This window comes from Rhipicephalus sanguineus, chromosome 3 (assembly GCF_013339695.2).
Source record: "Rhipicephalus sanguineus isolate Rsan-2018 chromosome 3, BIME_Rsan_1.4, whole genome shotgun sequence".
Classification (NCBI taxonomy): domain Eukaryota; kingdom Metazoa; phylum Arthropoda; class Arachnida; order Ixodida; family Ixodidae; genus Rhipicephalus; species Rhipicephalus sanguineus.
Genome location: NC_051178.1, coordinates 191779800 through 191805913, shown reverse-complemented (window position 1 = coordinate 191805913; position 26114 = coordinate 191779800). Strand labels below are relative to the sequence as shown.

At 49.1% G+C, this 26114-nt stretch overlaps 3 protein-coding genes across 11 annotated transcripts in view; all 3 read left to right on the top strand.

The window, feature by feature from the left end:
* Positions 1 to 26114, top strand: part of LOC119387929 (26S proteasome non-ATPase regulatory subunit 11) — a 219464-nt gene that overhangs the window by 65093 nt on the left and 128257 nt on the right. The gene's annotated exons all lie outside the window — the stretch shown is intronic.
* Positions 1 to 26114, top strand: part of LOC119387935 (protein boule-like) — a 232121-nt gene that overhangs the window by 100915 nt on the left and 105092 nt on the right. The window lies entirely within an intron of this gene.
* LOC119387921 (5'-AMP-activated protein kinase subunit gamma-2) overlaps positions 5323 to 26114 on the top strand; it is a gene marked incomplete in the record, with an annotated part of 450148 nt that continues 429356 nt past the window's right edge. The window contains 1 exon segment of the mRNA XM_037655495.2: positions 5323 to 5455. Coding sequence (XP_037511423.1) covers positions 5408 to 5455 — 48 coding nt within the window.

Genomic DNA, 26114 nt, shown 5'->3' with positions numbered 1-26114 from the left:
AAAAATGAAGTACATTGTCCTCTGAGGGGGCCATAGACTTAACATACCAAGTTTGGGGCAATTTTGTTGAGCCAATGACGCCAAAATACGGTAAATACACTTTGATATCCGCGACGTCACGCGGGGAGATTTCGGCGCGAAATTTAAAAATGAAACTTTGAACTTTATTTTCTCCTCTATTAATAAACCTATTATGGCGAAATTAACGACATTAGAATTCTCAGAGCACAATTTATCGATCTAAACTGATTCATTGTTTCCCTTTAGTGTCCATTTAAGCAGCAAGTCTACTTACAGGCGAAAAAGTTTTGGGTTAGACGACGCGGACACAGAAATATGGTCTATATAGAACACACGAAGCACCTCGTGCGTCTTAGCTGTATACCCTCTTTCTGACTTTTGCTCAATGCGTAACCATCTCGCCCAATTCGCCATCTTGAGAAAATGCTAGGCTGCCTTATCAACAGCCATAGACGTGCGCATGAGAGGGGCAGGGGGGAAGGGCGTCCCCCCTAATCACCTAGGAGGGGGGGGGGGGCTCAATGTCTGCCCCATCGTTTACTCAGTTTTTGGCCACGCAGGTTTTTGACGATAATGGCTGCCGAAGGCCCCTAACGTTTCAAGAGCAGTTTGCTTCCCACCCAGGGGCTCCGGATGTGTGGGGGCGACCTCTGTGGCCTTATATCGCTTCGTGTGTACACACACACACACACACACACACACACACACACACACACACACACACACACACACACACACACACACACACACACACACACACACACACATATATATATATATATATATATATATATATATATATATATATTATATATATATATATATATATATATATATATATATACACTACCTACATACATACCTTAACAACATACAATGGTGCTTTGTAGGGAAATTTATCGCGAATAAGAACACGGTTTCCGAGTGCCAATATGACGCGACTGCCAGGTGAAATTATTTTCTCCGATCTTCTCGGCTGCCGGGAGAATAGATGCTCTCTGTCTAGTTCGTTCACAGCACCCTCGGCCTATTTTCTGGGTTTTGTGCCTCATCCGGAGTCTATATCGACCAGATGACGCCGATACCATGTCATGCCAGCACAACGCGTTAGAGTGAAACATCAAACGCGAAATCTTGAGCTGTATTAGCAGAAAATAAAGAATCGTGATAGCTCACCGCGTCATTGAATTCGACAGTGAAGTCGATGTTGTTGATCCGCCTTCTCTCCCAAGGTAATGGGTAAAACATGTGCGTATAGATGTTTTCTGGTGTAACTTTCCCGCTTTGACATCCGATACGCACAGCCAGTTAACGTCCTTAAAGCGACGTACACTAACGAGAAATATGAAGTTGAGCTGGAATGAACAGGGGCATTCAAGAATGCGTGTAGTTCTTGTCGGGTGTGAAAAGATGATATTCGTAAGCAAAGACCGAATATCTCTTAATTTCTCTCGCCCCAGACCCGGTGCTGAAGCGATGTCGTCTCTAATCTCATTGCTCTTAGCGAAGTTTCCGTGGCATGGCCGCGGTGGGGGGGGGGGGGGGGGGGGGGGAGGGGGGGGGGCTTGCCGCAATGGACGTGGTTGCAGACTTTGAACCTCGCAGCGAAGATCTCGCCATAGAAGCAGGATTGCATTTCAGTGAGTATGAAATGATTCCCCCCCCCCCCTGCTCTCGCGCCAGCTCTTTCTGCGTACGACGTCTGGCAGCAACCGACGGAAAGCGAAGCCTCGTTTTTGTTGATGGCATGCGAAGCGTCCGATTGCCGAATACGTACTGTTTGTGTACACGCGTGTTTCATTTTGCGTTTTTGTTAATGACGATTTTCTTTGGAGCAGAGGCGTCGTGCAGTGAGGAGAGGCCACGGAGGGAGAGGCGCTGCAGATCAGTGGGAGCACGGTCTGCAGTGCCACTCAATCCGCCTGTGGAATGCGGCACGCATCCGAAGAGCAGGTGGGAGGGGGGCCAGTACCAGGTGATGGAAACCATGGAAGCCCCACAGTTCTCTGTGGGATGGCACCAGACGTGTGAAATCCGACGCAAAATCGCTGCTAAGCTCGCTCGTATGAACGACGCCAACATCATCGGGGTCAGACTACACCTGGTTGCTCTTATTACCACCGCGCTCACCGGGAAAAGCAAAATAAAAACGAATGAGGAGGATATCACGATGAATAGCTCTCCATGAATCGCGGGCGGACTGCGTTGATGATTATTTACTACGAGAAACTTGGAGGGGCGTTAGTACATTTTCGCTGTTTTCTCCCTTGTTAAAGCTCAGTTCACCGTAAGAATGGCATGAATGTGATCTTGATATGATAACTTGCCATTACAGTTCCGCTTCCTGTATCTATGTAGTGTTATTTTGCACCAGGCCCACCACTGGAGACAGGGGCGCTGCAGTTGTTGTAATGTGCTAAGTTGGATCACGTGATGCCACCTTGCTTCACGAAACCTTGCTCTGACGAAGGAAAGACGGCGGCCCGAGGGCGTTTTTTTCTTTGAGTTTCCCACTTCGCTTCATTCAGCCTCGTTTCACAACCAGTTTATGTGCACTAGAATCTAGAAAGAACAAGAACCTAGCGTGACCAATGCTTTCGGCGGCATATGGTGCTCTGGTGCTGTGTGCCACAATTCATGCGCCTTGCATGCAAAAAAGCAGGGTGCAATTTCACATTTACGGTTTTACCTCAAGGATAACGAACATCACGATGCATGACTCATAAAGCTTAGAAAGGGAATGAACCGAAGTCCCGCGCACGTGTTTGCAGCAAGCACTTCTGAAAAGGCGACTTTGTCTGCAAACTAGGAATGCAAATATTAATTCGGTGAGCAACGGTGAGTACGGGACCATACTTTCAGTGAAGACGCCCACATCTCGAAGTCTTTTCAAAAATGACTTCGGGAACGTCATGCCTCATAATCATCCCCCATGCTACGCGCGCTCATCGGGGAAGATGTGATTGGGAAAGTACCGATAAACAAAGAAAAATTTGAAGGAGGAAATGCACTTGGACTGAAAAAAGCAGTCTGTGAAGTTGGAATGAGAAAATAAGAAACAAACCTTGCAGAAAAGCTTATACTTAAATTATTTTTCAAATTGTCAATTCGTCCCGGCGTCTGGCCATGAAAGCTCGCTGCATTCTTGGAGGGTGAAATGCATGATGAGATGGTAAAGAGCTTCGCGATCGCACCTCTTCGGCAACGAGACCGTGGGCCGTGCTTTTGCCTATCTGATTTTCACTGCGGTCATTGTGTGTGGATGACTCAAGGTAGTACGGGCCAAACAGGAAGAAAACGAACATTTCAAGCGACTACTTCAGTAGCGAAGCCAGTTCCTACTGGCTTCGCTACTGAAGCCAGCAGCGAAGCCAGCAGGTTTAGGGGGTTTCACCCCCCACCCCCCGCCCCCACTACCACCGTCCCAAAATTATTACATTTTGTATGTGTACGCGCGCGCATACAAACACATCAAAGAACAGAGATAAATGGAGGTCAGAGCCCCCAGAAAAAGGCTTCTGGATAGGTTCATGGTTAAAATCGTGCTCACGTGGGAACAAGCTTTACACCGACCTTCTTATATGATTGCTTTTAATAGGCTTGGCTAGGAGCAAGGAAAAAGGGAGAGAGCGAGAGGCATCCTAGAGTCGTGGCGCGCTTAGACGTGCTCCGGCACGTCTAAGCGCCAGAATAGAGTACCGGCCTTTACCTCCTCGAGAACCACTTCAGGACGGAAGATACGTTGAACCAGACGAAAACAGGCAGTGCTCTTTATGCAGAAAAATCGCCGGCAAATAGAGTGTTAGCTGAAGTCACAGGCTTCCAGAAGATTTTGTTTCGTTTGTTGAAGGAAGAGATCACACTTTAGCTAGTCAAAAGGGGTCTTTAGCCACACGGTTGGTACTTTGAAATACGAGCGCGTAACTTATACAGACAAAGACAGGACTTATACAGGGACAAGGAGCGCCTGTATAAGTTACGCGCGCTCGTATTTCTAAGTATCATGAATCACCAACTCGCCCAATCAGCCATTTTATCACGGTTGGTATCAGGAGAGAAAAAGGCGAGAGAGGGGGGGGGGCGGGGGGAGCAGCTTTGAGTGTGGGGGCATGCCCCCACTGGTTTTGAACCTGTGGGGGCGATGGCCCCCACTGCCCCCCCCCCCCCCCCCCCGGTTCCGGAGTCCCTGTTCCCACCTTTAATTCAGGAAAGCCAGGGATCAGAGGTAGGCCTTTACGAGAAGCCCGTAATCGCTTCATTTTCATTCCTTTCATCCATTGTGAGGCATGTTGTCCTTTGCTTTGGACTCGACCAACGGGGTTGGGGGGCTGCGATGAAAATTGACCTCCCCTGATGCACGCCTATGATTACAGCGATCACATCACGCGACAGCTTTGCGCTTCCGAACATGCTTGTATCGCTAACGCGACCCGGCACTCGTTGCAGAGCTCTGTTCCCGGCTTGCAGTTGAGTAACCTGTTGAAGCTTGAGTGCTTCCATAAACAATCGTTATAATTGCTGCATAAGAATGAGAGGTACTACGATCAAAGGCTTTGGTTAGAATGCATTGTGATCATGCCGCGTGTCACTCGCTACTGCGAATGATGCGGCCACTCGGAATGCCATCCGGGTCGTCGCTATGGCAACTATAGGTCCGTAGCACGCAGCGCTCTTTCGCGTTCTGGTCATTGCACGCTGCCGTTGCGATAGCACTCGCGTATATACCACGCGTATACGTGTGTGTGTGCTCCGAGCTCTGCAAATACCGCGCGGGGCACCTCCGGCCCTCCTCGCATAAGGATTGTTATCTTGGCCGGGACGAGACAAGGAAAGCACACAATCGTGGCAGTCGAGGCGAAGTAGCTATAGTGGCTTGGCTAGATTACAGGCTCGGAATGACCGCCTGCTGTAGTACAGTCGTCGTTCGCCGCCGCCGCTGCTGCGTCGTTACGTGTGTGCATGTGTGTGCCGCCGCGCCGAGCGTATACGTACTTCGTGCGGGCGCGGACAACGCCTAGCGGTAGAGGTACGGGCCGGGTGGAGACGTCCAGGAGACCCCGTCAGAAAGAAGGAACTACGACCTCGTGGCATTAGCGTTTCTAGAGTTCAGTGGTGACAGCCTGGCACCAAAGGTCGTCGAATGTGCGCGATTCCCCGTATGTCCTCCGCGCCGAAGTGTTGCGGTCATTGTAGCAAACAGTGGAATAGTGTGTGGTTGCCTTTATAACCCTTTCTTCAGAAAGCGCTGTATAGATACATGCGACGTGTGAGTAGTTGCTAATTGGTGCCGTCCTGTTGCCGTTCCGGTGGTGTGACGACCCCGTTTCTGAGTGAAGTGTGTGGAGCTGGGAACTACCTGATAGCTGCGCGCGTCGTTGCATGCAAGATGGCTCTGCGTTGGAAGACGGCCAGGAGAACGTTGTCCATGCCCGAGGTGAGACCGGACGTTTGAATGACGCTGCTGTAGGAATCAAGGGGGTAGGGGGTGGATATATATGCGTAACTTAAAAGAACGCAATAGCATGTTACGTATATACAGTGAAGTCCGGATAAAAGAAATTCGCTTTAACGGAAAGGCCGGATAAACGAAACGAGGGTGCCGACATTGTGTTGACATCCCACAGATACAATGCTAGCAAGTTTCGCTTACACGAGTCAACTTCTTCTTTGTGGACTCCGGCTAAACGGGACTGAAACTGCTACAGACTTCACTCGTATCATGTCATACGGGGGACGAACAGTTCAGGCTGTAGAGTTAGTCCTTAGGCAGAAAACATAGTTCGATCGGACCTGCAACCATGTAAAATGGTGATTCCATAATGGCATAGACAGTGAGAAGCGTCCAAGCCATCACTTAGTTGGGTTTCTGTAATGGTAACGGCCGCTACGCGCCGTTTACATTGCTTATGGCGTTCAGATTCCGCGCCTCGCGATGGCGTCAGATATAGAGAGCCCAAAGCGCCCAGTCTTGATGTCAATATGGACGCCGAAAAGGACGTGAAAAGCGGCGGTGTTTCGTATTCAGATGTATACACGTTGTCCTGTATATATAAGAGACGAAACGAATATGCATGCTACCAGTTACAGCAACTTTGCGAAGAACGCGGAAGTTTACATATAAGTACCAACATATGTAAAGGGTATTTGTTCCTGTGGTGCAAGCTTTAGTGCGTGCAGCACCAGTTTTCATGTCTTTAACATCATTTTGAAAGAAAAGGCGAGATGGGTTGCATCTAAAACAGGCAGATTATGCAAGAGCAATTGTATTCGCAGCACAGCATTATCGTTTGTTCACTGCTATAATAATAATAATAATAATAATAATAATAATAATAATAATAATAATAATAATAATAATAATAATAATAATAATAATAGAAAAAATCGAACTTTTCAAAGAAAATTATTTTTAAAATTTTTTGGTCATTCGCTTAAACGAAACTTCGCATAAACGGAACACTTTCGTCTGTCCTTTAGAGATCCGTTGAATCGGATTTTATATACTACATCATGGTGGTGGATGGGGCGCATGCATTAGATATTTTCTTTACTTGAGTTATCTGTATAGGTTATCTTATAAACGCAATTGTGGAGGAAAAAAAGAACAAACCTACAAAAATTTGCTTCTGAAAGTATGTGTGCAGTATACATGTGATATGTACACAGAGCCGCAACACATTCGACGCATATGAAATAATATAAGCAAGTAAATGTGTACAGAACAGTAACAGCAATATGCTCTTACACGTTGGCAGTAACGAAAGCAACATAGCAATTTTTGAGCAAGCGTCATTTCAAAACTAAATGAAATGCCGTACATTTTGTTTCGGAGTTAAGTTCCATTCAGTGCAATTCCACTGTTACATAAAAAAAAAAAGCACGTTTATTCGGCACATCTATGCCAATTATCTCTTTCAGGCTGGTTGCTTCCGAGGAGATACAGCCCGATTGACTTAATTATTTGAGTTTGTTGATCGATATTGGTGGTTAAGGTAATAATTAACTGTGTTTATTGAGTCGCTTAACTGAGCGACTCAATAAACGCAGTTAATAATTTACTTAATCAATGTTGCCTCACTAACAAAAAGAAAATATAAAGGAGTAACTGATCAGTCTGTACTAAGAAAGTACCGACGTTAAGGAAAAAGGAAAACCATTACTAACTAATGTATCTGCGTTTCGCACTTGCTCCTGTAGTCTAAGAAAACAAGGCCGCGAATCCGCTGGTTATTTTTTTTGCTCGAACGCTAATGTGCACGTCCTTGGGAATTCGAAATCGAATGCATGTGTTGCAATGCGGTGAACATCGCTCATGTTGTGCTGTCTCCCTTCGTGTGTGTCACGTTTCTAGCGCCAAATACTGGACGCGAAGATGTCGGAACTGAGTTTGCGTTGCTAGCGTCGCAAATGCGAGGAAACCATCATTCCCTGCGCATTTTAATCGCTGTGGGAGGGGCACAGACTTCATTACTGCCGCGCTTCTGTGAGTTTACCGGTACGTTCCACGTTTAGCGTTTTATATTTCGCAAGCCAATTCCACTTATAATTCACATGGCGTGCCCAGAGTACCTTCGCCGCATAAATATCCATAAGGAAGTTCGCCGCTCCTGTACAGAATCGTCTGCTGCGCTTCGCCGAATACGAAACGAAATTCGTCTGCTTACTTTCTTTCTCGCCGTTGGAGAAAGTATCGCACGACGCGACCTCAATTTTTGAACATAAGTGCTCCTTGCGACCCATGACTACAAAAGCAGTACTTAGTATAGCATTCACCGGTCGATTGGCACTCTTACAAACATGGTTCGCGATGCACGGCTGCCGCGTGCGTCCGAGCGGCCGTGTTGTGAGAAAGGGGGCGTCTTCTCATCACGTGATGATGAACCGGCTGCGCGCGCCGCCGCGCCGGTTTCGTAGCCGCATGGCCGTGTTTGTGTAGGCGAGCAAGAGGAGCCAAGTTAGCGCAGCATCGAAGTGTCGTTGTTGGTCCGTGTTCTTCCGATTGTTCCATCCGGTGGATAATTCGGCTTCGTGGCCTGCGTGCTCTTTGTCGCCTCGTGACGGGCGCAACGCCGCGAGAACTTCCCGCAGAGCGGCCGTCGCAGCAGCAGCGAGGCACGAGGAACAGGCGAGTTGTCTTTCTCCGCCCTCTTTTTTAGGTAGCGCATGGCTGTGCTTGAACGTGCATCGTGATTTTTTGCGGCGGCGGTTTGGTCAGCCGCGCCGTGCGAGCGGCGTTTGGACTGGCGAAGCAGCGTTCCTCGCTTCCGTGTAGGTGCCGAGGCGAGCAGAGGCGGCGTCGTCGGTGTCACGGCCGCCAGCGCAGGACAAGGTTAAGGTCAGCGGAGCACATGTTTTTCCCGAACGACGAAGCAGCTCGGCCGAGTTCGACCAGCAACCACATCGTGCCGAAGCGCTGCCGTCGCCCAGAGCAAAGCGAGCTTGTTTCGTTTTTTGGGGTCCACGATCGGCGACGTGCTTATTTTCGCCGCACGGCGTGCTATGCTTCTAGCGTTTGTCGCTGCTGCAACTCACGCGGCACGTCAAGCCGCGGCGTTGTCAGAGAAGCTTGGCAGCCGCGGCAACAACCCGGCGCTCACTCTCGAGCGCGCGGGAGTGTTGTTGTTCTGGCTTCCGGAGCGCGAAGGAAGGAGAGGTGGGAGAAATTCCGCCGCGCACTCTGGCGCACCCATTCTTCTCGCCCCGTGCGGCCCGAAAATATTGATCCGGACACAGCCGAATCTTTCTGCCCGATGCGTGCGAGCAGCCGAGATCCCTTGTTTTTGCTGCGCTAGACGGCGGAACGAGTGGTTGCCGATCGAGTGCTGTCCACGGCGCCGGTGGGCGAGCCGAGCGTTCGTCCACGCGCTACCGGCCTGTTTTTGTCACGCCAGCAGCTGTATACCTGGCTGCTCGTGGTCGCGGCAGCGTGACCGCCCATCCCCACCCCTCCCGTTTTCGCGGTTTGTTTATCTGGCTCACTGAGTCCATGCGTGTGGGACGACCTCTCCCCTTCAACGATGATGCGTCTCGTGAAAGCGGGCTTTCCTTGTCGTCCACTTGTCTGTTGGCTGACTTCCAAGCTGGTATCGCGTCGCTTCCGCTCAGAGCGTGGTCGAAGATGCGCTCTCCTTCTCCGCCGTCACTCGCTCATCGTCACCGGGGCGTTGTGGGCACCGACGTTTTCTAAACGCATGCTACGGATGTTTCGGGATCTCTGGCTGTAGGGAGGAGAATGGGCAAACACGTATTTTTTTTACCATACGTCGCGTTATTAGCACAACACGCCGAATCCGCCCGCCCTCTGCCGCTTTCTATAGCCTCGATCGGTAGCACTGTTTTAAGCGCGTAGCACTTTAGGTGCCTGGCTTGTCGTCCATCCAGTGTCTCATGTAGCATGGTCACGCACTGGTCAATACAGGCCTAAAACGAGGCTAAAAATACTCAAGACCGAGTGCAAAATAAACTGGCAAGGTCTAAAATAATGTAAGCTACAGATAAAAAACCAAGAAGTAATCGCAATAATTTGCCAAAAATGGCGAAAAACACTTATGAAACATCCGGCTGAGATCCGCGCCGCGCAAGAGAGGGCACCACCGCTTCGGCAATCGCGTGATTGCCAAGGGAATCGCTGGGTTACCCGTGCTACGCACTTCCTCTGGTCTCACGGTAGTGGAGCTGCATTAGGCGCAGGATTCGGAACCACCAAGACCTATACACAAGAACGACATTAGCGCAGGGTTTTTCCATACCTTGCAGCACGTTGCAATCGACGCGTGTTCGTTCGTATCAGCGGTGGCGTGATTTGCTGCGGAGCCGTTGAATTGCGGCTTAGAGAGTTTGTCTCACGGACATGGAACGTTACAGGTGCACGCATAATTGTGCCGGTCCCCGAACGCACTCACAACCTGCGACAGTGTCGTGAGGTTGATAATTATTAAAATCGCCGCCGGCGCTCCCTCTTTCGTTGTTGCAGTGCGGCGTGCATTCCACGGTTTCGAAACTGGGTTGATTGAGAACGGAACGGTGTCAGTGCCCGAGGCGGCAATCATATTGCTGTCCGCAGCGGCCCTGTCCACAGCGGCCGCACCCATGCAGTGCCATTTCAGTTCGCCGCGAATATAGCATTTCACATATCCCGAGTCACTTCTGACATTACATCATTGTGTTCACCTTCGTATGTTTGTAGCTTAGCTGTGTTTAACGCCGACACTGTGAAATGTTTCGATTATACAGGTCTCACACAGTCACTGTCGATTGCGATCAAGCCCCGATATTGGGATCACATTTCTCGACTGCCCTTTCGCATCCATCAGATTTGCCAATTGTGATCGCTAAAGTCGATCCCGGGGGGTTCGATCGCGATCGTGTGATCGCGATCGTGTGACACCCGCATACGAGAAGGTCTCGCAAAGCCATGTCTTACCTCGAAGGCAAAACACTTTTGGAGCTGAGGCAGCAAGAAATGCATCTCTACGCGTAGGCGTGTTCAATCGGGAGAATCAAGCATTGAATAAAAGCTGTATATCATGCATGTCGTCTTTGATTGTTTATAGTATATATTACACGAGCTTGCGCTCAAGATTTTCTGATATTGACGTTCTTTTTTTCTTTTTTGCACTCCCTCCCGAGTAAGCAACACGGGAGGGCATGCAAATAAACCTCACTGACCAAGAAACGCCGAGCCGCTTCTTGGTGAAGAGGACACAGAAGTGATACGCTGACATAAGTAGACTGGTAAGTTATTCCGAGTATTCAGTTGTCATTAATTTCGCGAACATATTCAAAGGGTGCGAAATGCGAGAACACCCGCGTATGAACACAGGTGGTCTACGGCGTGCCTCGTGGCGGTTTAGGAGCGTTCAGGTTTCTTCTTAGAACAGAAAATGAGTGTCGTAGTTTCATTTCTGTGAATTTCGCGATGAAAGTTCGGCGCCTAAATGTCAGCTGTGAAAGGTCACGGATTTCTTTTCTTTTTTTGCCGCATTGGCCGATTAAAAGTTTCCTTAAACTTGTTGGGTTAAGTACCTTGCTCTCTTGCACAGTGCAGTTCATTTTTTTTACCGATAAAGGTGTAGGCCTCAGCAGGCGACGTCAAAAGCTATGACGTCATGGTGATTAGGTGCGGGAATCTCAAGACGGCGTCGCCACCTGTGGTTCTATTCTTGCCCGTTTCCTCTCTTACGAAGCGTATTCTTGCATGGCGCTGTTGGTATGACAAATGGGCAATTCAATAATGCGAAAATTTTCCTCTGTGTGCCTTTGACATTGTGTAATGTCGACTAATGCTCTGGCCTGCTTTTTCTGTTCCTTGGTAGCCCGGAACCTTGACACTTCGTTGACTGATAATTGAGCTGGCCGAATCGAGCGAGGAGTAACTTAACCACAGATAGCTGGGTGAGGCTCTTAACTTGTAGTGCAAATAAATTAGGTTGACGATGTCGCCTAACCGAATAGCTGGTCGCCGACTCAATATTTGCTGTACTGCTTTCACCTTTATTATCTACCCATGGTCACGGATAGTCCGTAGGAAAACTACTGCGTAGTGCGCTTTGCGTCAGTAAAGCTTAGCGGTTGTGCAACAAAGCAAGGGGTGGGGAATATTTTTTGCTTCGTGTACCCATTGATCACTAATTATCTGCTGACAGGCGGGCGTCAGTTGGAGTCCTCTCCGCGGCTGCACTGTGTGACCGAGTCGATTGTTAACCGTTCGCGTTGGTCAATGACCCGCCGTTACCGTGAGGCTAATCGACAAGACAAACGTTTGTCACACTTTTTTTTTGGGGTACTGTAAATTGACATCCGAGGGACGTTGTTTGAGGTCGCCGAGTGTTGTTTGAGCGATCTAACAGCTCTGAGAAAGCTCTGGCCCATACCCCTTAGTCGTTCCTGTCCCGTCATCGTTTGAAGCGCAGGGCAATGCCTATATGCAGATCTTTTTTTTTTACGATAGTACAGGCCTAGGACCTCTGATGTTGCATTCCGATAACTGTTTTCTTCCCACCCCCGGATAGCTGGGGACTAAAGGCAGGCCGTTGTGAGAAGTACATCACTTAATGTTCGTTTTTGCATGCATTGCGAATATTTTTTTTTACTCGACCCATGGGGCTGGGGGTTAGAGCTATGCACGGGCCGTATTTCCGAGCCCGGCCCGGGCCCGCTGACTTTGTCGAAGGCCCGCCCGAGCCCGACGGCAAAGGGCTGCGAGCCCGCCCGGCCCGGCCCGACGTACGAAAACACAATCCCGGGCCCAGCCCGGCCCGGCTTTTTAAAGGTTCGCTGCGAAAACAAAGCATCGTTTTCCGGTAATTTGGCATTTTATTGAGCATATCAAATATGATCAAACGACACACGACGAACAGTCTCTATGACACAGATTACAAATTTCAAGTAGACGGCCTCATGCCAGCAACAAAGGAGTTCGCTCGCCAAAGCCGTCACGTGTATGGGTTATGCCAATGCAAGCGTCAGCTTGCACGAAGGCGATCTACGTCGGGTCTCTCGTCGCTGTCGCATGTATTTTCACTCATATGGGATTTGGCCTTAAATCTAACGCGAGCAGTCGCGTGGCGCCGTCAATAGCTGAGGTTATGTTACTTCTCTGTTTGTCGCAGTGCAACAGAGGCAGTGCTTTACCTGCTCCCTTTGTGTTTAAAGTAGCGAATGGAAAGGAAAAGCGGTAAAAGGCGGTCGCGGAAAAGGCGCTGTATGCGTGCTCGAAAACAATTCCCGCTCATTCTCTATATTTCGGGCTTGAGTCGGGCTTTGCGCCGGGCCCGAGCCCGGCCCGATAAAACTCCAAGTAGCCCGAGCCCGGCCCGGGCCCGAGGTGAAAATACGTCGTCCCGCCCGAGCCCGGCCCGCGGGCCGGGTAGGGCTCGGGCTTTCGGGCTACCCGGAGCCCGTGCACACCTCTACTGGGGGTCACTGCGCTGAAACTTGGCTTAGAGAACCGTGCGCATGACTATGCCTGCCGTGTAGAGCGATGCACCCTTCTCTTATGACGTTCCTTGATGTTGACGAACGTTGAAGCACAAATCGGCCATTAACGCTGTTGACGTTCACTGCGTTTACGACGCCAACTCAACGGCGACCGAAAGACCAACGAACTTGAAAGTTGCTTTTAATGCAGAATTATTTCGTTTGCCCAGCGGTATAGTGATCTCACCGACAAGGACGCACAGTTATTTGGTTCGTGACATCCTGCTTCCATCTTTCCGAGACCGAGAGCTACGTGACATGATAGAGAGAGAGAAAAAAAAAACTTTATTGAATAAACAGAGAAGTTTGGAGCTCGCAAGCTCCCGGGCCCCCGCACGACCCCGTTGCGTTCAAGCGTTCATTTGGTGGTGGTCCATGACGCTGGCAGCCCGGCTGGCAGCCATGGTCAGCGTAACCGGGTCCTCTGAACGCAGTAGGGTCTCCCAATCCTCCCATGTCCTTAGGTGTGCTAGGGCCCGCGGGGGAGGATCCGCCGGGCAGTTTGAAAGGATGTGAATAGCAGAAGCGTGAGGTTCAGGGCAAATAGTACAGGCTGAGGTGAGGAAGAGGGGGTGATAGTGTGATAGAATGAGAGGAGAGGGAAGAGTGTGAGTTTGTAGCTGGCGCCAGAGGGTTGCCTGTCTGTTGCTGAGGGACGTATGTGGTGGGGGATATAGCTGACGCGCTGCCCTGTAGGCTTGAGTCAGCTCGTTGAAACTGTGCGCGCGCTCCTTCGTGAATCCCGGATCGGAGGCCGCCACAGCCCGGTTTAAAGAACCTCGGGCTAAAAGGTTGGCAGCCTCGTTTCCAGGATTCCCGCAGTGCGCGGGCACCCAGATCAACTCCACTTGACGGGGCGGGGGTGCAGCGGGCGAGTCCATTATGCAAAAAGCAGGGACGTGAACTCGGCCTCGCGCAAAATTTAGGATCGCGGTTTTGGAATCTGATAAGACATACCGTGCTTCTGTGTTTACAATTGCTAAGGCAATGGCAGCTTCCTCTGCAGCTTCCGGGGAGGTGTTGGGAGGAAGTGTGCGTGTGCCTATGGGGGAGAGATTGTGATCCACCACGGCAGCGACCGCTTCATCGCCCACGCAGGCTGCGTCTACCCATACGGCGTCCGTTTCGGAGCCGTAACATCGGTGTGGAGCTTTAGCGCGAGCTCTATACGTGACATGATCCAAAGCCCAGAGAAGCCTTCTATTAGAGGCATAAATACGGACTTGGGCTCGATGCGTAGTGCCCTTGGGCACAGATATACGTTCACCTGCAATTGATTATGGCTGTAGTGTTTGGACTCAATACTATGTCTTTGTCTCTTATTGATTATGGCGCTTTGTGTGGGCCTGTTCGACGCTTTATCGACACCCGGTTGTTTGCCGGGAGAGCTATTTTGGGTTCGTTATAAACACACTCTGCTCGTCGATCGATTAAGGGTGTTATGGATTTGCGGAGGAAAAAAAAAAAAAAGACTCGTAAACAGTGCTTCCAGCTTTGTTTTCTGCTCTGAATTTTTCTTATTGACCCTATATGCGCGCTTAAGCTTTTCTATACTGCAGCTGTTACGAACGGGTAATTGTAGAATTGTAGCCTGTTCTTCTTGAATTAATGTTTATATTGCATGATAACACAAATGCATTCTTTCTTTTTCTGTTCTGCGAAAAAAGAGTACGTGTTTTTAGTTTGTGCATAATGATATTTCACTATCCGTGTAAATAACTTGTATATTTTTGTGTTTGATGCTTTTTAATACCTCTGTTATCCTCTCGCGTACCCCATTTATTATTATGGTCTCCTGGGTCCTGTCAAACTGTTTCCTTGCAGTATTTTAGCCTAAGAGTCCGGCTAGGACATTTTCATGTAAATAACGAGAATTAAAATCCTAATTGTTTCTCCTTTCGGTCGATCCTATACCTCAGACGTGGGCTTCATGAAAAGGGCGGGAATTATCGAAAATTTTTATGTAATACAGCGCACGCCGTATCACTGCGGGACAATTTACAAACACGGACGTGTTATTGGAGAACTACAATCAATCAATCAATCAATCAATCAATCAATCAATCAATCAATCAATCAATCAATCAATCAATCAATCAATCAATCAATCAATCAATCAATCAATCAATCACAGGATCCCTTATGCATTCGCCTAAGACGTCTCGAAGGCGAAAGCCATCTTCTTCTTTTTCTTCTCAGTCAATGTATCTTCTCAGACACGCCCCCCATCCGAAAGCTTTCTGCACCTCTCGTGGTTTTTACCCTGCCCCCGTGATCGGCCCAACTTCGACCAAACGGCGATGTCGTGTGATGACATCGCGAAATATTTTGACGTCATATGGTGACGTAATCACGTGATTTTTTGCATCACTCGCGTTGACGCCACCGATCGTCGCGGACGGTCAATTTTCGCGTTTGGTGATGCATCTAAGGCTTTTGCATTATTAAATAAATCGCGGATTTGTTTATGTAAATGACGTTGAACGGCCGTGGGTCAATATCGAAGATGCGTCCAGTGTTATTGTATGCCTACTTAATGCGTCAGTAGGATACGTATGCGTGCGCCCCCTGGGGGCGGACGCTGTTAACGCTGTCTTCGTGTATACTTGTCACCGCGCGCAGCTGCCGCGACAGCGTTGGCGTCGGGCCAAGAACGCAGCTAAGAACGACTCGAAGGGAATGTGCCCCCGTGTGCTTGTCGAGTTTTGGAAAAGTTATTTGTTTTCAACGATGAGTTACAGACGTGGCGCTTTACGAAACAGTGAGGGAGAATGGGCGAACAAGGAGATATATGTGCACGGCTTGGCTTCTGTGAAGCGCCGTAAGATCCCAACTGCATGAAATTGTTCTTGCTGCATCTGTATACGCGCGGTGTCGTTGACTACAGACTTCAGAACCTCTTTCCTAAGAGCTCGCGGGAAGCGTTCGTTTTTAAATTGTGTGTGTGTTTTCAATCCGAGTCGAAAAGGGAGGCGCTTCTCGCACTCCTTGGAAGTTCGATTTCCGCGGATTGATGACTCGTAAAACCAAACTTTATGTCGGTTCAGCACGATATTTATATATGGAACAGATCCCTTATTTCAGGGCATGCGCTGTCTTAACTCTACTGACCCTCTCGACCAGCTCGAATTGATCTTGAGGACAGGGCAGCGTGCAGTATACACTAGGGTAGGAAAGGGACTGGGGTATTACCCCCCCTCCCCCCCGCGAAAAGTATATCTGGCTACACCCCTGAAGCAGTATATCGATGTGGTGTCAATCTCTGCGGTAGCTATATACTGTATCCTCCAGAGCTCGAGCCTCTTTCACCAGCTCCTTCGAGGAATCCCGGGGGAGGTTGCTCGAGGCGCAGCCTTGAAGACGCAGAAGCCGGTTGGCGCACACATATATAATGCAACGCTCCGATCAGTTATATCTACGGCGAGCTCACGCGCGCTCGCGGTGGCGGCGTCGGCTCGGCAGATTCCTGGCGTTGTTGCGGACGGTTGCGGCGCCGTGTCGGGCAGGTGCGCGCGTACTGCCGCTACTGCTGCTGGGCGCGTGTTTCCCGGATGCGCATCCCCTGTGTGTGGAGTTGAACCGAGGCAGATGCCGGAGGAGCGCACGGGGGAAGCCGGCGGCAGCTGCCCAAACGTGTCCTTGGCTCTCCGAAACCCACACATACGTGACGCCTAGTGCGTCGTCCTGGATTCGTGCTGTAGTATATATGCATGCGGGTGACGGTGTGACGTCGCGACGTTCCCGCCTGTGGGCTCTCTCGGGCCTGAAACAGGCGGTGCGCCGTACTCGTTTTGAATATGCGGGCACATTCACAACGGCTCTGAGTTCTCAGGGGTCGCGCGGTCCAGCCACTTAATTGGGTCGTAAGCACACTCAAGTCACGAAGGGACCAACCGGTCGCATTTTTTTTTCACCGGCTGTACAAAACAAGTGGAAAAGGAGGACGCTGGCGGTGGACATTGGCGCAGCCCGGGTGCGTGGAGGTGGGGGGGAGGGGGTTCAACTCGAAATTTTACACGCGCGGAACATGCGTAAATGATGATTGAACCCCCTCCGCCCTTTCTTTGAAAAATATTGCTGGCTACGCTCCTGGTATTCAGCGAGTGTGACACAAATTATTGCATCACAATAACTTCCAATGTTCTTGTTCCGTTGCATCACGCGATTCTTTCCATCACCAGCAACATGTGTGTCCAACATGCCCTTCTCCCCGATATAAAATCCTGGCTACGCCTCTCGCTCGTGTCATTGGTCAGTTGTGCTAATCTTATTTCCTCTGCAGCTGCATATACGTACAATATACTCACGGACTAAAACGCGAAATTTGAGGGCTATATAATGCACGCACTTTCGTTTCCAGCGTCTACAGTTAGTATCATATCGGCGTAATTTTCACTGGAACACATCAGAGCCAACATTACCTTTAGCGGCCAGATCTGCAGCGACATGACGCGGTCATCACGATATGTCGCGTTTCTGTCAGCGAGTGCTGTGCATGTAGCAGCATCCGTACCCTCGTGTTCGCCCAAGTCACGCGATGAGCCGGTGTTCACTACTTCACAGTATATCGCTGCTTGGCGAACTAATCTGGTGCATCGCTTCCGCGGCGCAGTTGACAGTTCGCGCAGGGAAGGACGCGACGCGCGCCCGTCTGCCACGGGGTCTACGCCAAAGGTATATATATAGGGTCGCGGCAAGCGCAAATAACAGCGCCGCATGCCGTTCTCGCTGTGTACACGCCACAGACAGCGCGTCTGCGGCTCGCCATCGCATATATCATCGATCAGACAAGGTCGCCGACACGCCCGAAGTGCTTTGGCATGGCGGCACGACACAATGGCAACTGTACATTTTCCGGAACGAAAGCGTCTGAGCGTAGCGCTCAGCTGCCGAGAGAGAAGGGATAGGCACGCAGGTTAACCAGGTTGCGCCCGATTTGCTACCCTACACGGGGGAGGAGGAGGAGGAAGAAGGGCGCAGTGAATAACAAGGCAGTTACTTTAGGCAACCGAAGGAGAGCGAACGCCACGCTCTCGCGGGACTCGTCAAATTAAATTGACGATCTCAGTCGATTGCATTGTTTCTTACCCCCCCCCCCCTCCCCGGAGCTTATATGATGACGTCATCAGATTACGCATTGACGACACGTCAGTAGACAATATTGCACAGAACTTGTAGTGACATCGTGGTATGAAATTTTTGATACTGTACGGAAAGTGTGTCATTGATCCTTTTCTAACCGATAAATACTGTTTTTTTTTTATTGCTCATGTGGTTACACGATGAATCGAGCTTTCTGTTTTTTTTTGTGTGTGTAAGACTTGTGTAGCTGCAGTACGCTAGGCGCGTCATGTGTTGCTTGTGTTGATTGCAGTGTTGCTTTGTTAGCGCTCACGTGCTTTCATGATGCGTCAAAACTTTTTTGTTTGTGCACATGTGCAAGAAATGTGCAAGGAAACATGTGCACATTTGCAAGAAAACTTCAGGTACAGAGGCCTTTGTCAGGCATATGAAACGCCTTTTACCTCTGTTCCTTTTTCTTGTATTCCAAGAACTAAATAAAATAAAGATACTACTGCTAACATACTACACCATGGTGACCTCACTCAGTGACGTCATGTGACGTAATTTTCGTACCGTACGCGTGTTTGCAACGCCGGACACCAGATTTTTCAACTCATAAGACAGAATATAACGCTTTTGCCTTAATAACGAAAGAAAGGAGAGAACAAGTGGTACGCGCGCGCGCGCAGCAGTTAATTTAATAACTAAGTCCTGGGGTTTGACGTCCCAAAACCACGGTATGATTATGAGGGACGCCGCAGTGGAGGGCTCTGGAGATTTCGACTACCTGGGGTTCGTTGACGTGCACCTAAATCTAAGTACACGGGCCTCCAGCATTTTCGCCTCCACGGAAAATGTGGCCGCCGCGGCCGGGATTCGATCCATCGAGCTTTGGTCCAGCAGTCGAGCAGCATAACGGCTATATAGACCACCGTGGCGGGTGCACACGTAGCAACGTTCGTCGCGCATGCACAGACTGTCACAACTGAGATTGTAGATTCACCATTGTGCATTCATAATAAATATAAAGAGAAAGTCACAGGGAAAAACATAACATTTGTTCTGAGCTTTCGGCCGGGGACCGGCCTTTGTCAGATATATATATATATATATATATATATATATATATATATATATATATATATATATATATATATATATATATATAGTAGTAGTAGTAGTAATAGACTTTTATTCAGCCAAATTCATAGGCCGAGCATTTCGACCGCCTGCGCGATCAGTCGACGCTGTTCTTCTTCCCCTTCGGCGCCGATCCAGTCGAGCCAGGTGGTGATGGAAAGGAAAGGGGGAGGATAAGAGCTGGATTGCTGAGCAGTTGGACAGTAGAAAAGGCAGTGTGGCAGGTCTGCATATGTAGATGGACAATTGGGACAGCAGGGGTCCGATCTATATTTATAAAGAAAAAGGCGAGAGGGGGTGATCAGGCAGTTCATTTGGATGTGCCGTAGAATTCGAGCCTCTAGTAGAGTGAGCGATGGATGAGGAGGAGGGTAAAGACGCTTGTCGAGTCGGAGCTGTAGGTATACCTCCTTGATAGTATGGCGCAGCGAGATCTTCCCATCGTTCTTGACGGAGCTCCCACTGTCTCCCGAAGGTGTGGGCCAGGGGATGAACGGTGCCCGGTGCAATATATCACGGGCGAGCCGGTGAGCCAGCTCATTGCCGTCAATCCCCGAGTGCCCAGGAACCCAGCGTAGGAAAACAGGGGAAGGTTGCATATATATATATATATATATCAAAACAACAAAGGGTTTCTAGGTCCGGTGAAATATTCACAGAAACAGCAATGAAGCTCGGACCCCGAGCGAAACGTAAATAAAAAATTGCTTCGCACGCGCGTCTGTTTGCTGTTTCTGTGAATATATATATATATATATATATATATATATATATATATATATATATATATATATATATATATATATATTGTGTGTGTGTGTGTGTACTATAGTGGTTAGCGCGTACACGCAAAGTTGGTGAAGCGGAAAACTTGGGCGTTTAATGCTTCCTTGTTTTTTTTAATTGAGCGAGTGAAACTTCGTTCGTTGTCACTCACTTCTCGCTTGCTTGCTTGCTTCTTCTTTCCTCTTTACTTTACCGGGTGTCGCAATTTCAGGACAGACGGGTCCGCTTCAGTCTCAGTGTGGCGTGTCCTTCGATCACTTCTCGCAGCGTGTAGGTGCTGGACAGTTAATTAGTAATCCACGATTTCTTAACCTGCACGTGGCACAAGAAATCAATGACAAAGCAAGAAAAAAAATTGTTTTAAATGGCGGAGGTGTTTCTTTATAGCGTTGAGAAAATCGCTGGCATATATAGGTCAGCATAAAACCACCGCTTCACTAACGATTAAGCGTGGTAGCGTGAAATAGTAAAAGAACTGAAACATTGAAACGACGTTTTTTAAATCTTTCTACGGATTAAGCGACGGAATTAATAGAACCGAAGCTCCGTGCGACAGGTGTTTCTTATCGTTGTGCTGCGTGCGTGTTCGGAACGGGGAGCGCCTGAGTATCCGAAGCACTGATCAAGCGGATGTAACCGGTTTCGGTGCGTTTTGCTCTGCAGCAGCGGTGGCTGCCTACCGTGCTGGTTTCTTTTTTCTCGCTCTAAGCGAACATATACCGCGTTTATACGGTCATAACCATCCTGGAAGCGTAAGAGCGTCCTCTAATCTCAATACGCAGGACCATATGCATGATATAATGTTGAGGATGTCAACGAGAAAAGTGATTTACAGACGTCTGCGTCGCCACTGCATGGCCCCCGCGATACGAAACAGTTAAACGAAAGAAGGGAGAAATGATTAAGCGCTCGTTTATTTACCACACCCAGCATAATGAAAACCGAGACAGTGAGGCCAATGAAGGTATGGGGAACATTATTGTAGTCTCTAACTGTAGTTAAAGCCAAAAAAGGCAGAAGTTCGGTGGAGCATCGAAGCTTGAAGGGATGAAAAGTTCAACACGCCGTGTCGCTAGAGCCGATGCTTCGACAAGTTGACTTGTCTTTTTGTTGCAGCCTTGAGAAAAGACAAATCCACTTGTGGAAACGTCGGCTCCAGCGACGGCCCGTGTTGACGAACTTTTCATAGCTGTGGTGTAGTAACTATACAGTTACATTGATAGATCTTTGTATCAACGAAGCGTTGTGTCACAGGATCCAGCATTGCAAAAGTTCAAGGAATACAAGTTCGCAGGGAAAGAATAACACAGTTTAACTGACGTTTCAGATGCTGGACCGGCCTTCGTGGGACTAGTGACGGACACACGCAACGTTAGTACGCACGCAACGGAGCAACAACGCACGCAACAGCTTTAAGGGCGATCCGATAAGTACTTAGCCTCACCGCGAGAGCGCGATTCTATCGCATGAGACATATACTGACGTTAAGTACGCTCTCTTAGAGGGACACATGCGAAGGTCCAGTCGAATCGGGCTCGCGGTTTTGTTTTGGCCGCTTGAGGAAACAGGTGATATGCGTGTGTCTGTTAAAAATGGAAAGAAAGCAATATCGGTCGGTGATTCGATTCTTGTTTTTGGAAGGGAAATCGCGCAGCGAAATCAAAGCGCGAATTGATGCCTTCTACGGTGAGTCTTCTCCTTCGATGGCAACCATAAAAAAAAAATGGTTCACCGAGTTTAATCGTGGTCATACGTCGGTTTTTGATGAGCCTCGCCCAGGGGCCCCGCAAACGGTTACCACGGCCGATAACGTGGCAAAAATCCACGACCTCCTATTGGCAGACCGCCGACTGCTGGTGCGCGAGATAGCTGAGTCGGTGGGCATCTCCAAAGACCGCGTGGGTCATATCCTGCATGAACTTTTGGGCATGAGAAAGCTGTCGGCGCGATGGGTGCCGCGTTTGCGCACTCCGGACAACAAGCGCGTTCGTGAGACCACTTCAGAGCAGTGTTTAAAGCTGTTTAAGCGTAATCCGAAGGAGTTCCTGCGTCGTTTTGTGACCGTCGACGAAACATGGATCCACTGGTACACACCAGAGACCAAAGAACAGTCGAAATAGTGGAGTGCACCCGGAGAACCTGCTCCGAAGAAGGCGAAGACTGTCGCATCGACCGGAAAGGTGATGGCCACCATTTTCTGGGATTCTCAAGGCGTGGTCTTCGTCGACTACCTTGAGAAGGGCAAAACGGTGACAGGACCCTACTATACGCTGAATTACTGGGCCGATTTGACGCCGAATTGCGAAAACAAACGGCCACATTGACTGCGGCCGTCAGACCGACGCGGCAGCCGCGCGGCTACATTCAGCAAGTTGGATGCCCGTGCGGCGTGCGAATGGTCTCCGCACGCTGATCGAACCTGTTGGGCGTCTGTCGGATGCGGCTGTTGGCACGAACAGCCGTACGACGAATCGCATCCGAATTCGCACCATGTGTCCAGCCGGTCCAGCGCTTTATTCTGACGACGGTCGGTCCCGCGGCCGAAACGTCAGTTGAAAGTGGACCCGGACTGGGGTTCTTTTTAAGTTGTTCTCTCTCTCTCGGTTGAACTGTGCTTTTTTTTTCTTTTTTTTCCCGCGTGCTTGTATTCACGCTTTGATGCAGCCGGAGGGAATGGAAGAGCAGAGGTAACACCATGTTAGAGCTCTCATTATGCATGCACGTGTAACGTGGTATGCTCCTGCTGGCTTCAAGTCGAAGCGGGAACAAGTCGAAAAAAAAAAAAAAAAAACAGTAGGAGGCGGTTTTCTGTTTGTGTTCGCTGGTGCGCGTGACACCGGCGTTATTTATCGTCGGTCGCGGTTAGTTATATATCGGGCATAAGCGATGCGCCTGGCGGCTAACGTAACTACGCAGCAGCGCACTTTCATATAGTCCCGCGTGGTACGCGTTTCGATTTGCATTTTCCCGGCGCGCACTTCAGTTGACGCTGATGGTATAAGCGACGCAAGTATACCTGGGCGTCGGCAGGATTTTGTCTTGGGGGTGCAAACCCCTGTTGCATCGCCGTAGGGGAGGGGGAGGGAGTGTCCTGTTTGCACCCCCCCCCCTGGCTGGCCGGCGCACGTACATCAAGTCACGCCATGATTGAGAGACTCTAAGTTAGTGTTGCGATCGACGAGCGAGATTATGTGCCCAGTTCACTGTGCGCGTTCTTCTTTTGTTACGTTATATTGGCATTACTGGACTGGCATTGATTAATATTTAAAAACAGCAGCTCAAGTGGCGACCTAACGCCGCTGATTCAAGTTACGGATTTAAAAGATGAAAGATGAAATTAAGTTTTGCTTTCGGGCTTTCAGTGTTTGTTACTGAATGTAAGCGTGAGAATGCGCGCGATTACGTTACGAACACACACACAACGCGCACGCACGCACAATCGTTGTAACCGTGCTCTACCACGAACTTTTTTTTTTGTTGTTGTGCTGATAGCTACTAGGAGACTTTGACAGATTTTTGTGTAGCGTTTCTCGTGTCTTTGCGTGTTTACTCGGCAAATGAAGTCGACAAGAAAGAAAGAAAGAAAGAAAGAAAGAAAGAAAAGAAAAGAAGAAAGAAAGAAAGAAAGAAAGAAAGAAAGAAAGAAAGAAAGAAAGAAAGAAAGAAAGAAAGAAAGCTGTCGTAGTTCTAGTTCCACACAAATCCGCTGCACGCAGCGCGTGCGTGCGTGCGTGCGCGCGCGTATGTGTGTGTGTGTGTGTGTGTGTGTGTGTGTGTGTGTGTGTGTGTGTGTGTGTGTGTGTGTGTGTGTGCGTGCGCGCACACGAGGAAATGGGGCCTGTATCCGCGTGCTTGGCTTCACGTCCGAATCGCGAACGCCTCGCAAGCAGTGCTGGGAAAGTGGGGAAGAAAGCAAAGGCGCAGTAATGGGCGGGTTAGCTCACTTCCAGGAAAAGCCCTTTTTTTTTTCTTTACTGGCGTATCATCTGTGGATATGATGAATGCCAGATGCACGTGGGGGGAAAAATAAGCGGCTAGCCCCTCCAACCAGTGGTGCACGGTCGTTGAGACTGGAGGCGTAATTGATGTGTCAGACGCAAGACGGTTCGCCACAGATAGGCGGGAGATGCGTTGTCGGGCGTATAACGCGGGCTGTGCTCGAGATCAGTGGACTAGGGGCTACACTCTCTGAGGCGAATTGCGAATGCCGAACCGGCCGATTATAGCCTCCCGTGAGATTCCCTTGCACATTGTAATCGTTCATCGTAATGCCTTCGAGCCGTGTCCATCTTAACTCTGGAGCGATTTACATATATGCAAATCGCCCTGAATGTACTCTAATATATTCACGCCGAATATAAAGTAGTGTGCACGCACCAAGAACTGTGTGGGAAGGTTTCTTTCTTTCTTTCTTTTTTTACATTAATCACAGCGTCAGATTTCGAGAAAATTTCCGATGTGATTTACGAAAAGTAACCGCGTGAAAGGCGTTTTCAGAACCACGAGATGGCAAGAAAATTGAGGCTGAAGCGGCGACAACATGCCATCGCACCACACGATATTTCAACTTCAGTCTGTTTAGTCAAGAAAATAGCGAAAGCGTTTTTTTTTTTTTATCCTATCATACATGCGCTGATATTTGTCATGTCTGCGTTCATGAAAATGCCGGATTTGATCCGCAGCCGTCATGAACAAACAAACAAAAGTGGGCATTCCACAATCGCAATGTGTACTAGACGATAAGTTATTATGAATACTTGCAAACTAACTCAGCTTTCTGCAGTTTCTGCCCGAGCCTCCCGTCGCGCACCTTAACGTTCGTTTCCTCCGCACGAATGTCACGCCTCCTGATGTTCGGCTTTTTCGCATGACGCACGCGCGATGATGGGATACGGTGTTCGTATACCATAAAGTATATAGTCACTCATCTTCTATAAAGTATATAGTCACTCAGATAATTGTCGAGTGAGAGAGTGAACGGAAACGGCGCTTGTTCTGTTTCCTTCTTTCGCGTCAAACTTTTTTTTTCTGCGGCCGGTCATCTGACCGAGGCCAGCAGCATAAGCTCACTGAATAGTAGCGGCGGCGGAAGAGCCAAGGTTGCACGCGGATGACCCCATTCCGCTGTTGTCAACTAAGTGCGTGTCGGATGGCACGTATAAAAGGAACACGTTACGAAATCTGTTTTGCAACGTATCACTTTACGCGGATAATAGACCGGAAGATTAAAAGCCGCCCGCACTCTCTAACCCAAAATCTGTGCAGTGAAAGACCAGCGCATGCCAACGAATCTGTCTCGAGAAACGTACCGGAGAAGGAAAGAAGGAAGGAAGGCAGGCGGGCTCGCTCGTTTTACGCCACTAATCTTTCCGAGAAGTTTCCATCCTGCAGTGGCGTTTGCGCAAAGGGCAATCATGAGTGTAGTGGTGGAGCTAGTTCACCTTTTTTGCTGGCCTTCTCCGCATGGCATCCAGTTTCTGAGGAGAAGCCTGACGAACGCTTCCTCATTGAAATGTCACACTTCCTACCCTTTGACGCGTTTTGTATACTATACTTCGCCATGTAAGGCACGTAAAACACATCGCGCCGCCAGAAATAAAAGGCGTGTAAGGCATTGCGTTGTGTACGATTCAGTTTACAGCTTACCGTTGCCTTGCGTCATTAAATACTTCGCCCGCCCTCACTCAGCTGGTTCTCCTTTTGTGTAATTTCCTTTCTGTAAATTTGCTTATTATTCTTAGCTATACTCTTCGTCCTATAAAAAGAGCTGCATACATCGTCTTGTATGTCATTGAGGAAAATGAGTGTCATGGTTTTCATGTTAACTCCTATTATTTATGTTCGTCACACAGTAACGTCGCGCAATACCAACTTCGGGGTCGATCAAGCTAGAGAAACGGCCGCCAGCGCCCCATGAGCGTGGCACGCAAGTCATGCTGTACATGACATACGTGTCATGACTTTCATGTTAACTCGTGTTATTTATGTTCCTCACAAGGTCACGTCGCAAGATACCAATTGTGGTGTATATCAAGCTAGCGAAACGGCCGCCAGCACCCCATGAGCGTGGCACGTAAGTCATGCTGTACGTGACATGCGTGTCATGATTTTCATGTTAATCGTGT